Source organism: Coffea arabica, chromosome 1e (genome assembly GCF_036785885.1).
Source record: "Coffea arabica cultivar ET-39 chromosome 1e, Coffea Arabica ET-39 HiFi, whole genome shotgun sequence".
NCBI lineage: Eukaryota > Viridiplantae > Streptophyta > Magnoliopsida > Gentianales > Rubiaceae > Coffea > Coffea arabica.
Window position 1 is genome coordinate 53,599,103 of NC_092311.1, and position 13,009 is coordinate 53,612,111.

The 13,009-nt window shown below is 38.3% G+C and overlaps 1 protein-coding gene across 1 annotated transcript; it reads left to right on the top strand.

The window, feature by feature from the left end:
* The first annotated feature begins 188 nt into the window (after window positions 1-188).
* Window positions 189-2,176, top strand: LOC113733453 (probable inactive patatin-like protein 9). The gene is made up of 2 exons (XM_027259823.2): window positions 189-1,625; window positions 1,785-2,176. The coding sequence occupies exons 1-2, from the start codon at window positions 681-683 to the stop codon at window positions 2,004-2,006; spliced, it is 1,167 nt and encodes a 388-aa protein (XP_027115624.1). The 5' UTR covers window positions 189-680; the 3' UTR covers window positions 2,007-2,176.
* Window positions 2,177-13,009: the final 10,833 nt, after the last annotated feature.

A 13,009-nucleotide genomic window follows, 5' to 3' on the forward strand; every position in this document is an offset into this window, starting at 1 on the left:
CTTAGTCGAACAAAAAGGAAATATGTTTCGCTACGTAAATAGTAGCAACATAGCATGGAGAGCAGACTGGCAGTAGCAGTAGCCAGTAGCACGACAGAAAGGTTCATGAAAAAAAAACCAAAAAAGTACTTATGATATTAGTTGTAGTCCGGAGACTATAGCTAGGAGTAGCAAATATTAACCGCAGCATTCCCCGGCCCTTTCCAGTTTCCCCACGCTATTTACTACTTTCCAGTCTCCAGTCCCAATCCCAATAGTTCTTCTCCCTCCTCCTCCTCCGTCCTGAATTGTCAGGAGATTTAAAAAAAAAAAAAAAAGGAAAGAAAGAAAAAACCAGACCAGAGTATGTAATGCACACTGGACACCATTAAATGAAACATTTCAGGGTCAGTAGCATTGCGTGATCTTTCGTTCCTTCACGGATTTCTCCTTCTCCTTTGCTGTCTCTCTCTCTTTCTGTTTCCCTGCCACAACTCCCCAGTCCGCATGCACTTCCTCCTCCTCCGCATGACTCATCACTCAAATATCTAACCCTACTCTACTCTTAGTCTACTACTATTCTACTTCACTCCCACCCACCACCGCAAACTCCTGCCAGTCTAAGTCTACTCCATTTTCTCCAACTTTCTCTACGCTACTTGTGATTAGTAAGTAGTTCAAACTGCGAAGAGAAACGACCAATGGAAGGAGGGTTGGAGCTGAGTAAAGTGACGCTGGAAATCTTCTCCAAGCTCGAGCAGCAGTGGTTGCATCACTGCCAACCCCACAAGAAGACTCGCATTCTCTGTATCGATGGCGGCGGTGTCGGCTCCCCCACCGCCATCTTCGCCGCTCATTCCTTGATCCTTCTTGAAGACCAGATCCGTGCCAAATCCGCTGACTCCCAATCTCGCATTGCCGATTTCTTCGATCTTATCGCCGGCACTGGCATTGGAGCTCTCTACGCCGCAATGCTCGCTGCCGACGACGGTTATGGACGTCCTTTGTTCACCGCCAGGGACGCCGTCAACTTCGTCGCCCAAAACCAGTCCCGCCTCTTCAAAGTCAAGGCCACCCTCGGAGTCTTCCGCCGCCGACAGAGGTTCTCTGGCAGGAGCATGGATATGGTGTTGAAGGAGGCGTTCCGGAGGGAGGACGGCAAGGTCCTGACCTTGAAGGACACGTGCAAGCCTCTCCTGGTTCCCTGTTTTGACCTGAACAGCTCCGCGCCATTCGTTTTCTCTCGCGCCGGCGCTTCCGAGTCCCCCAGTTACGACTTCGAGTTGTGGAAGGTCTGTCGTGCCACGTCAGCCACCCCCTCCCTCTTCAAGCCTTTCCATCTGCAATCAGTCGACGGCAAAACCTCTTGCTTGGCGGTGGACGGCGGTCTCGTCATGAACAATCCCGCGGCCGCCGCCGTCACTCACGTCCTGCATAACAAACGTGATTTCCCCTCCGTCACCGGCGTCGATGACCTGCTGGTGCTTTCCCTGGGCAATGGTCCGTCAAGCTTGAAACTCCGCGCTAACGGTGATTGCTCAACGTCATCAGTCGTCAGCATTGTTCTTGATGGCGTCTCCGAAACGGTAGACCAAATGCTTGGAAACGCCTTTTGCTGGAACCGTAACGATTACGTCAGAATCCAGGTACGGTTTCCACTAATTATCTTAACATGTTAATTATACATCACTAAACCCCCAACCCCCTTCTTTCTCCACACACAAAAAAAAAAAAAAAAAAACCGGAAAACCGAATGTGATCGGGGAGTTAACTAGTCAGTTATTGACAGTTAGTAAAATTTGCAGGCGAACGGTTGCGTGAGTGGAGGAGTGGGGGAGAAAGAGGAGGATGTGATGGAAGAGAGAGGCGTGGAATCATTACCGTTTGGCGGGAAACGGTTGCTGACGGAGACTAACGGACAGAGGATAGCGGGGTTTGTTCAACGGCTTGTTGCATCGGGGAGGACTAGCCTGCCGCCGAGTCCGTGCAAGGAAACTGCCGTTAGTCCTCTGGCTAACGGCCGTTAGATTTATTTATTTATTTTTGCCCTTTTGGTGCTTTAAACTTTTTGGGGTTAAAGTAGAATATCTTGTTTTGGTGTAGCTTTTTGATTGGACTAGCAGCAGTAACATAATTAACTCTTCTAGTTTTGTTTCCTTGTCAACTTTACATGAACTGGCTGTTTTATGGAGATTAACGCCTCTAGGAAATGCAATTAACAAGTTCCGAGTATTTAGCTATTGCTATTGTTTGGACGTATTAGTAGTAGTGGTGCTGTAGTTAGTAGCTAAATAAAAAAGTCCAGCAATTCTCTCGGTTGCCCTTAGCCTTTTGTATACTCCAATCCATATGGTGGTAAAAACCCATTCCTTCGCTGCAGATTTGATCCTTGCTGAATTGGGAGTGGTACGCATTCTTACGATGTCATATCACTCCCTTCTCGTAACAAATCGAACAGACAATGAGTATTGTTAAAATTTTTTAGTATTGTCAAGTGATGGGTGAGAAGAAGTGCTTGTATCCTTAAACTTTGACTTTTCTTTATTCGGGAGTATTATTGGGCTTTTTTTATGCATATGCGAGAAAATAAAAAAAATTTGCGAGGAGTTGCTGAGAATGAAATAATGTAGGGCTGATATTGGCACATCCAAACTTTTCAATGGCATCCCCTGTGCCTCTTCTTTTTGATCTTATCAGAAGACAAATCTGTCATGATATCTCATTCCAATCTACATTACACCAGACCATGGGCATGGTTACCTATTGATTGCAGTTGTAAAGTATGGTACTTGTATCATTTGACATGATTTAGAAAATGTCTAAGAAAGCGCCGCATTGGGAGTGCCAAAAGAATTCTGTACACTTATTTAAGAATCATGAGCTGTGAAGATGAGGCGGAGGATAAATCGCACTGGCTACTGTTTTTTTTTTTTTTTTGGCATTGATTTCTGGTGTCGTCGCGTTACACTTGCTCAAAAGGCAGAGAAATGTACCAGTCACCATAATTCTTCACGAAATGGATAAGGGCCGGAGGGAAAAAGGTCGGTGCAAAAAGTACCATTGCTGTAGTCCTGAATGGGGGAGCTCCACGTAACACCTTCCCCGGCAAACCTCCTTAACAGCATTGACGTGCACTGGCACGAATTAGGAAACTTAAAATAGCGCTGAGATAATACGCTGCAGCCTAATTATATATATCCAATTGTAATCAACAGTTTTTTTTTTTTGTTTGCAATTACGTTATTTCAGTTTTTGCTGTGGCCAATTGTACGGCATTCCTTGTTTGTGAATTTGAATTTGCTTCCAGCCTTCACCTGCCTTTGGTAGGTAAGTTCGGTGGGGTGAGGGGAACCGGTACCACTTGGTACTTGGCTGCTTTGCAGCTGGTGTTGCCACGAGCCTCACTGACCCTACCCCTACCCTCTCCATCAACAAAAAACAGTCAATTCTTTTCCCTCTTTCCTCTCATTTATGCTCCCAGCTGATTAATTTGCACAATATGATTCTAGAGAGAGAGAGAGAGAGAGACAAGTAATTTGTTGTGCGTTCGGTGGAAAGAATATGGGATTTTTTTTTTTTTTATCCGATGCTAAGTAGACGTTTCACAACGCTGAGTAAGACAAGAATTACGGTTAAGACAAAATGTTTGGCGAGAGGGGTAAGTTTGGAACTAGCTAGCTTAGCTCAGCCAACCTGGCTGATGTGGACTCGCCGGCTAGGATTATTAACCAAGTAGCTCGCCATTGTTATCGTAGCATTAATTACTGGCCCTCCGCGGAATTTGTGCAGTGGGGACCTTCAGCTCCACATATAGAAAATTTTGGAATTTCATTTACTACCAGTAATTTTGTTTTGGATTTTAGGGTAGTGATCAGAATTGATAGCGCAATTAATGCTGCAATGCATTAAACAACATGCTTTTGCCATTTCCAAGCTGACCTATATTGCTCAATATATATGACCGCCTTAATTGCCGGGCAAAAATCACAAGCAAAACTCCCGTAGAAGCTAACAAAATTGTCTTTCACGTTGAGCATTGTGCAGTTACGTGACATATAACCACGACACTGAAGCCCGTTTGCATCGCTATATTCTGACATTTTTTACACCCCCTCTTTGGAGGTCAATTGTGTATTTGTCCACCTCGACACCGTCTTAGGGAATGATCCGTGGTAGTGCTTGGAGGGGGCCTCCCCAGGATTCGATCCCTGGTCCCTTGTATAAGGGGTCTTGGGGATGGCACCTGGTACCACTTGAGCTATCTAAGACGGTCTTAGGGAATGATCCGTGGTAGTGCTTGGAGGGGGCCTCCCCAGGATTCGATCCCTGGTCCCTTGTATAAGGGGTCTTGGGGATGGCACCTGGTACCACTTGAGCTATCTAAGACGGTGCCGAGGTGGACAAATACACAATTGGCCTCCACACCCTCATCCCCCCCAACAAAAAAAAGAGTAATGTACCTAACGAATCAAGTCGCTTGCAAGTGTTCATGATTCAACTCGGTCAAAACTTCAATTCAGTTCGAGCCAATTAAGTTGAGATTGAACTCAAACTCAAGCACAAAGAAATTGAGCTCGTTAGCCTTGCAAATCATTCGATTTTATGTATGCGTGTGTGTATATATTATTTTAATAGTAAAATTATATATATATTCTTAATATTTTATTTTTTTAAAAAAATTATTATTTTATTTATTTTTAAAAGATAAAATAATTATTTTTTATTCTTTTAAACTTTAGTAGACTAAAACTCGAGTTGGAACTCCACTTAACTTGAATTTGAGATCGAACTCGAGTTTTAACGTTATATTGACAGTTCGTCGAAATTGATAAAATTAAGTCGAGACTCGACTCAACTCGATTAGATAAAAATTTAATTCGATTTGACTCGTTTACAACTCTAGCTGTAGTGATTTGTTGTATATAAAGTAAAAAGATAATTAGAAAATATATTTACGAAAGATGTAAACAATTTTTGAAAAATAAAATTACGATCCAAACAAGGTTTAATTTCTTCAGTTGCCAATACGATCGTTGGCATGCGAACACACAACACCGAGTAATTCACTGTAAACGTTTTAGATGAGACCATAGACTAGAAAACCATTTGATTTCACCCGCATGCATATTCATTGCCGCTTTAGATGGATGATGTCGGGAACTATATAAGGTACTGGAGTTTTTTCCTATGTTTTCTTGTAGCTTATCACCTACAGAAATTCTACCCGTCGTCGCCAGACTAGTGTTTACTCTTATGCGATTGCATACACTCTGGAAGTTCTCTGCTGACTACTTATTATTTCTAAAGATCAGCACGAACAACTGCACCACGTTTTTGTTCTTCTATTTTTTTGAGATCGCACCTGATCATGTACTATCTCTGTTTTTAATTCTATTCAGTCACCAATGTGGAACCCAATAATTTAGATGTTCTGAGTTCCAATCTATATATATATTTTCACATTTTCCTCCGAAACTTGAAGATTATGGCAAAGGGGGAAAAAATATCGAGTCAAATCACAAAATGCATGATTTCTGCCACTTGCTTGGAAGGATGTTCTCGTCATTTACTAATACTAATAAAAGAATCGCAATTTGAAGTGAAAATTTCACAAAAGAGACGGATTAAATTTCGCACAAGAAGAGAAGGTTAAAAATGAGAGCTTATCAGCTAATGTTTGGCCATAATTCAACAGACGGATTAGCTAGGCTAGCTAGACTAGCTGTTTTAGGTGATTTTATTTTTTTATTTTTGGTCAGAATCTATATTTTTTTTTATGACAACAATAACATTTGTATAACATAATCCACAGGGGAGGAGAACTTAAAGAGGCTGAGGTTAAAATCTGATTGACTTGCTCTAATTTGCAACTTTCTTGGCCTGTTGTACAGGGTGATTGGATTGGAACTTGGAAGATTTTTTTTTTTAAAAAAAAAACAACACCTGAACCCGACAAGATCTATAGATATGGAACTTGGTCAGTACATCTGGGGTTTTATATAATTATAATCGGGCTACCCAACGTTTAGTGTAGCGCAAATTAAAATAAACCAGTACTGACCCTCAAAAAGAAGGAAAAAAAAAAAAAAAAAAAAGTAAACTAGTCCTGTTTAAAAAGAAGCCCTCTTGGAGTTAGCCAGAATTGTGTCTGTTTCATTTATGGGCTTACAGAATCTACATAGAAAAAATCAATCATCATACAGTCACACTCTGCGCCGGTGTCCATATTATGTCTCAGCCAGATTTTGGCAGGAACCCATCAATAATTTGTTGAATTGCTGGGGATTTTCTCTCTTTCATAACAACACATTTGGAGGACTGCAGGCTACATCGACCTCCGACCAGAGGAGAGAAAAGGAAAGAATACGCGTCAGACGATGCAGCAGCTTAGGTTATGGTCCTCAATCAGTTGGAATGTTTGTATACGTTGATGGATTAGTAGAACTAATGGAGTGACTTCAGTTGTTGTCTTGGGAAGGATCTTTGGTATTTTCAAGTAGTTAAATCTTTCTCTGCTTGACCAGACTGAATGAAACAACCATGCATCTGCATTTTACTGCTTGGGAATTCAGCACGTGAAACCGAATAGACATGGAGATTATATCCTGTTTCCAAAAAAAAAAAAAAAAAAATCCTAACAACTAAGACGTTGTTTGAAAATTTTCATCGACACATCTTTTAATCAACATTTTATCTTACATAAATCGCATTCTTATAATATATTTTTGTATAAAAACTTCAAAAGTTTACGATCCAAACAAGTCCTAAAGATGGTATTAAATGTGGGATTGCATCTATGAGTAAAGATTGTAAAGGGAAAGCTTTGATTAGGTTCTTATTTCAAGTTAATAGGCTTTTTTCCCCTTTCCGTGATGGCCTCTTATCATTACTTATTTTTAGGTGGTCTTATCCTTCTTTTACGAAGGCCTCAGGAACCCTCTTACGGTAAAACGACACTTTTTCAACCCCTACCTGCAATACTGGCTCGATATGTTTGGTGATTAGTACTACACAAAAGAATAAAGCAATTGACTGTGGTCTGAAACTTCCCCACGATGTTGACTCTAAATTCTAGTACAAGGTAGGTTTAGAAGAGAGCAATTGAACAATCGGGTCTTGATCCAGTGGCCAGAGAGAGATACTCTTTAAAACTCTCCCATACATTGGATTAGAGGTTCAAGTTCCGCCCAGTGCATCACAAGAAATCACGGTGCTTCCTTGTTCTTAAAGAAAAAAAGAATGCAGAGAGTGCAATAGGAATCTCCAACAGTTGTGTAAGTTAGTGTAAAAGTAGAATAAATAGTTGCTGTCGTCCCAAAAAACAGAAAAAGCAAAAGAAGATGAAGAGAGTGATAGGCTCTTTCTACTGCTGTGGCATGCTAATTTCGTTTCCAGATCATAATCGCATTAGCAAGAAGGAAATGAAAGTAATTACGTAATAATGGAGTAAATGAAATGTGACTTCAAGACTACTGGCTAGTGGGAAGTCATATTGGTCGAGCAGTGACCAGATACATAATCGAAAGTCCATTGCCGTGAAGCTTTACTCAAGTAACAGCTAATCCAAAATTGAAGCGTATTCATTAAGGTGGGTAAAGCAAAAGAAGACAAGAACCAATTTGATTTAGACTCGAGTGATTCTCCCAGGAATCGACCCACTCCCACCAAACCAATTCGCATTTCACAACTTTTTTAGCCTTTAATCCAATAACAAGCGAACAACAACGGCGGCAATGGCATATAAAAATCCTTTTCGCTTTAGCCATACTCGAATCATCATGACTGACGACCGTGAACTATGTTATACACAAATTAATCCCCCTTATTTTGTATTATTAGAACATACACATTCTCACACGAAAAGCATGTCTGAAACATTGGTTACCTAATAATTGATCAGCTTTCAGCAGGCAAAAGCGTAACGTATGATATTGAGACTTGCTAAGCTTACCAAACAGAGGAGTACATACAACAGCAGTTTTGCAGTGATGTGTACTCTTCTTTTGATAATCCGAAGAACAATAATTTGGTTTGTTTGGATTGTGTTTTATTTCCCCAATTTTATCTGCTTACATCATCGTTACAATTTCTAATACACCTTTTTATCTTCCCAATTACCTTTTTATCTCACACACATCACATCACAAAAAGTGCTACAGTAAAAATATTCCAAATAAAACACAATCCAAACAAATATACAATTGCACGGAGATCCGGTTCCTTATCACGACTCGAGCCAAAAACTATTATAGATCTTGGAAGAATTTGTTGCAAATAAAGGAGTATTTCAAAAGATCTTGTCCCACGTTGAAAAATCAAAGAGACTTCTCGTCATTTTATAATGCTTAGTTTTTATTTGGATTTGTATTAAATTGGCAACTAGTGTGGAACCTTTCTGGCAACTCTCTTCTTCTTCTTCCACTCTCTGTTGGATTTACGCAACATTTGCTAGTTCTGATCCTTTCTGTTTATAACAAGAAGAAGGTTTGTTTAATGCTAGAGAAACATTTCAACCTCCTGAAATAGTTTTATAGGACAGTGCTATTAAACACGACACAAGTTTCATTTTATTAGCTTTAGTTAACATTGTTTTGGCTACTTCTCCTACAGAAGTTACCAAAGTAAAAGAAACAACAAATGTAACTGTGGTCTAAGCTGCTCTTCTTGGCCTGCACTTTTATTTGTTCTTGGTCCACCAGAATACAATTAAAACTTTCTAAGCTACTATTGCATTTGATCATCGTATTAATTTGAAGTTGTAGGGGTGATCTGCTCACTGTCATTTGTCAAGCATATACCCAAGCTACAGCCTGCAAACAAAGCAAATGTCGATCTATATTCAGCAACTCCGAGCCTTTAATCGCATAATGGTATGTGTCAACAACTGTAGTACAAGGGTACAGATTTGCCGCCTGAATACATGCCCTTATAGTAAACTGTAGTAAAAGCTTTACGTTATTATTGTCTCCTAGCATTTAGAAGTAGTCGCTTTTTTGTTCAGCTGTATTGGACAACGGATTCTTTTCTTTCTTGGGCACGAACAATTTATTATTCTTGTCATTGATTTAGTCGATTTACTGGCTTTGACAAGATTGATGGACCGCATCGTAGAGTATTGTGGGCATAAGAAAATAGATGAACACGGCACCGAAGTGAAAATCATGGTAACGAACTAATACATATTCTGCAGGCGATAGCAAATTTTTAGCTTCAAACTTGTTTTTGTTTTATTTTATTTTTGGGGTGCGTCTAAACTACCAGAAAATCTACTGAATGATTTCCCTTCACTTTTCTTTTTTTTTTTTTGTACGAAATCTGAATCCAAATGGGATGATTTTGACGAGGGAAGCAACTTCATATGTTATTATTTTTTATTTTTTTGAGTTAATTACACTAAACCCTCCTGAACTTTATCTTTGGTTGTGTTTTGTCCCTTTAAACTCATTAAATAATTAATTTGCCCCCTATTTGACATCTTAAGACAAAAGTGTCCTACTAGAAAATTCTGTTTTATGTCCCGTGTTCATCTTATAAACTGATATCAGTAAATTCATTTCCACTACTAGAAAATTCAAGACAAACTATATAGCTTAAAAACTGATATATATCTATTGTAATCGAAAAAAGTGTATATTACTAGCAATTTAACTATTCAAAAATATATTAGCAAACTAGAACTTTTAATTGCTTAATTTTTAAAAGTATATCCAAACAATTAAGAAATTAATATTTTTTATTTACTTTTTTATGTATAGTTGATTAAACACTATGTTATTACGATATGAATTTGTTACTGTCGTTACTATAAATTAATTTATTCAATAATCTAGGCATACTGATTTAAATAATATATAAAGTAGTCTATGTGCATAGATAATACACATTTTGTTATACATAGATTTTATGATAATTATTACTTTCAATAAAAAAAAAGTACAATAGATAGAAATAACTAAAGAATAAGTTTAATAAGATTAAAATTAATATATAAATAATAATAGCAAAGAGAAGAAATGTAATTGATCACGCGAGAGAATGGAGAAAAAAAAATGGATGAGTAAAAAAAAAAAAAAAAGACTGGTTATGGATGCATAGAGTAGGTGTAATACCCTTTATTACGCCTAACCATTACACCCTCTCCCATAGTGGGGGTATAGTGGGAGTTTTAATAATTACGATGCATATCATGACCCTTATATGTATAATAGACTGGCTGTATGATCTCATTTGACAATTTTAAAACTTGAAATGAGTTCATGGGATATGTATTGTAAATTATTAAAATAAATATGTAATTTGATCGTGAGTTCATATTATTATACTCTATAGCGTATAATATATAGTGAGAGCAATGGTGCAATGAAATATAATAAAGTGATGATGTGGCACATGAATTGCGTTCTATTAAATATATTTTATTGTGGATGCTGTAAACGGTACTTACAATAATGTCAGGCACAGTCAATTCCTAGGGAAATTCCATAATTAAATTAGTTCATAGCACGCGTTTATTATCTCTATCCAAATCGAAACACAATCCAAACACTTAATGCTTTGAGAATTAAATACCCGCTCTTTAATAACGTCATGATATCACAGCTCACAATTAAGCAAGCACTAGAGAAAATCCCATCAATTGCTTGTAACATGTTATTGATTGCAGTGGCCGTTCAAGACACATTAGTGCCGTTTAATTGAGGCCTGATACGAAACCAATTAAAGACGACCATGCATGAATTTAGTAGAACCAAAATAGCGAGGCAGAGCCAATTAAGCCCACCAAGCTTGCATGATCCAGTGGCTGTTTAAGACAAAATGGCCTTCTTGTTTCCCCCCTTAAAATTTATTTTTCCCAGGATTTTTCATGCATCTGATCATAGCTTCCCCCTTCATGCTATAATTTACCCGGAATTGAAGTTGAGAGGCTGATCAGCACGTGGGGACTCAAAAAAAATTCCTGATTTCTGAGTACATTAGGAACCAAGTATCTCAGGAAGACAAGCAAAGGAATGCTAGTAGCACTTGAGTAACTCATATAAGTGGGTGCTTTCGAGAAACAAGTTTGGACGAAACCGCTCAAGGCAAGTTTTTTTTTCTGAAGCTGCGTTGTATTTCAGTTCATTGGGGAAATAGGAGGGATATCTTGAGATTGCTGAAAGGAAGCAAGAACTTGAGAAGTTTTGCTGAAACTCATGTGGCTCGAAATTGTGCACATGCATTAGAGGGGGTGATATTTCGAGGTTGCTTCTTCTAAAACGCATGGCACGCATACTGCAGCAGAAACGGCGGACCAAGATTTCACGGTGACGCGTCTGATCAGTAATCAGCAATATTTTTTATGCATGGTACTCCTATTTTAACTTACTCATATTATGGATTAAAGAAATCAGAAGGGTAGGGTCCGTAGACAAAAGTCATCGCGTGGTCATTCATTAACTAGATTGGAAATGATCCGTGCGTATCTACGATCTGATCATCTGGAGCTCGTATACATGAATCATGAGTCGACACACGAGACCTCCAAAACCGTCCCGATCATCAACAGCCGGCATTTGTCTTTATACACGGCACGACGATGGGACTTAGGTCCCGTCTGATAAAACTGAATCTGAATTCTAAATATTGAAACAATTAATTTGCTGAATTTTAAATACTGAAAAAAATTTATGAATGTCTGAATTTTAATGTTAAACCTATTTATACTGTTTGATAAACATTTATAACTAAATACTTAATAAGTTAAATTTGACAATTTTACCCTTATATCTTTTCATCCAAAAAAGAAATAGAACCTATGATTTAATTAGTTAAAAATGTTAGGTATGAAAATGACAATATTTATGTTTAAATCAAATTAATATAAAAGATGAATTATATTATATGAGGAGTATGGAAAATAAGTGAAAGTCATTCAGAAGGGAGCAAAGAGAAATAGAAAATCATTAGATAAAGAATATTAGGTTGTTTAATTATATAAGAATTTTGAACATAATTAATAAACAAGGGTAGATTTGGCAGATAAGATAAGGTAGTTGAAGTAATTATATTGATTGTTATCAGAATTAAGCATTCAGTTAGGATTCTTATGCTGAAAAAAATATACACAAGTTCAACACTACTTAACAAGTTCAGCAAATGGATTTTCATTTATCAAACACTCAAAACATCTGAATGTCTGAAAAATTTCAGATTCAGCACTTTTTTATGTTATCAAACAGACCCTTAGTCAGATGCAAGAAGAATTATTACATTTTTTATTGATGCAATGGCAATTAGTATTAGAATTGTTACTACTAAGTGTCCTCTTCTTCTTCTTCTTTAATCAAAAGCGTGCATGCCCAATGATCAATTGTTTTAAGCGACGAGCCCGAGCATGAAACTTGGTGGGAACGGACAAATGCAGCTGGATGATGAATGCCAGTTAGACGGATGAGTTGGAACAGTCGATGAGGTAAAAAACAGTGGGATGAGATTCCGGTTGTCCCTTGACAAGTCCAACTGTCAAAGGAGTAAGGAGGAGAGGAGACTTAAAAATACCACAGTTGTGTTGAGCAGATAGGGCATAAATAAATTAAACAGGCAGCAAATTGCGCTGGGCGTGGACTGTGATTGATTCTTGAGTCCACGTGAATGAGGCAACCACGAAAGCTGCTTCTTGGATTCGCTTGTGTTCAAAACTCACAAAATTAGGTGGGGCGGGTAGTTATTTGCAAAATTAACCGGAATACTGGCTCCATTTGGTTATCATAATTTGTTAAAATGATTTTAAATATTATTATACTTGGCCGAGTTTTTTTTTTTGCCCTTCTGTCCTCCTTTCTTTCTTTTAAATGCTAAGGAAAGATAACTGTTTTGTTTTTCCTTTTTGCCCTCCTCATTAGATACTACAACATCCATGTCTTGCTTAACCAAAAAAAAAAAGTGTCCACGTTTGATGCTAAATTGAAAACCGAGTCCCCACACCCCCCGTTAACCGTTAAGCAACGTAGCTGTTTTTCTTGTCCCTTTATTCCCTCCGTATTCTTGAGGA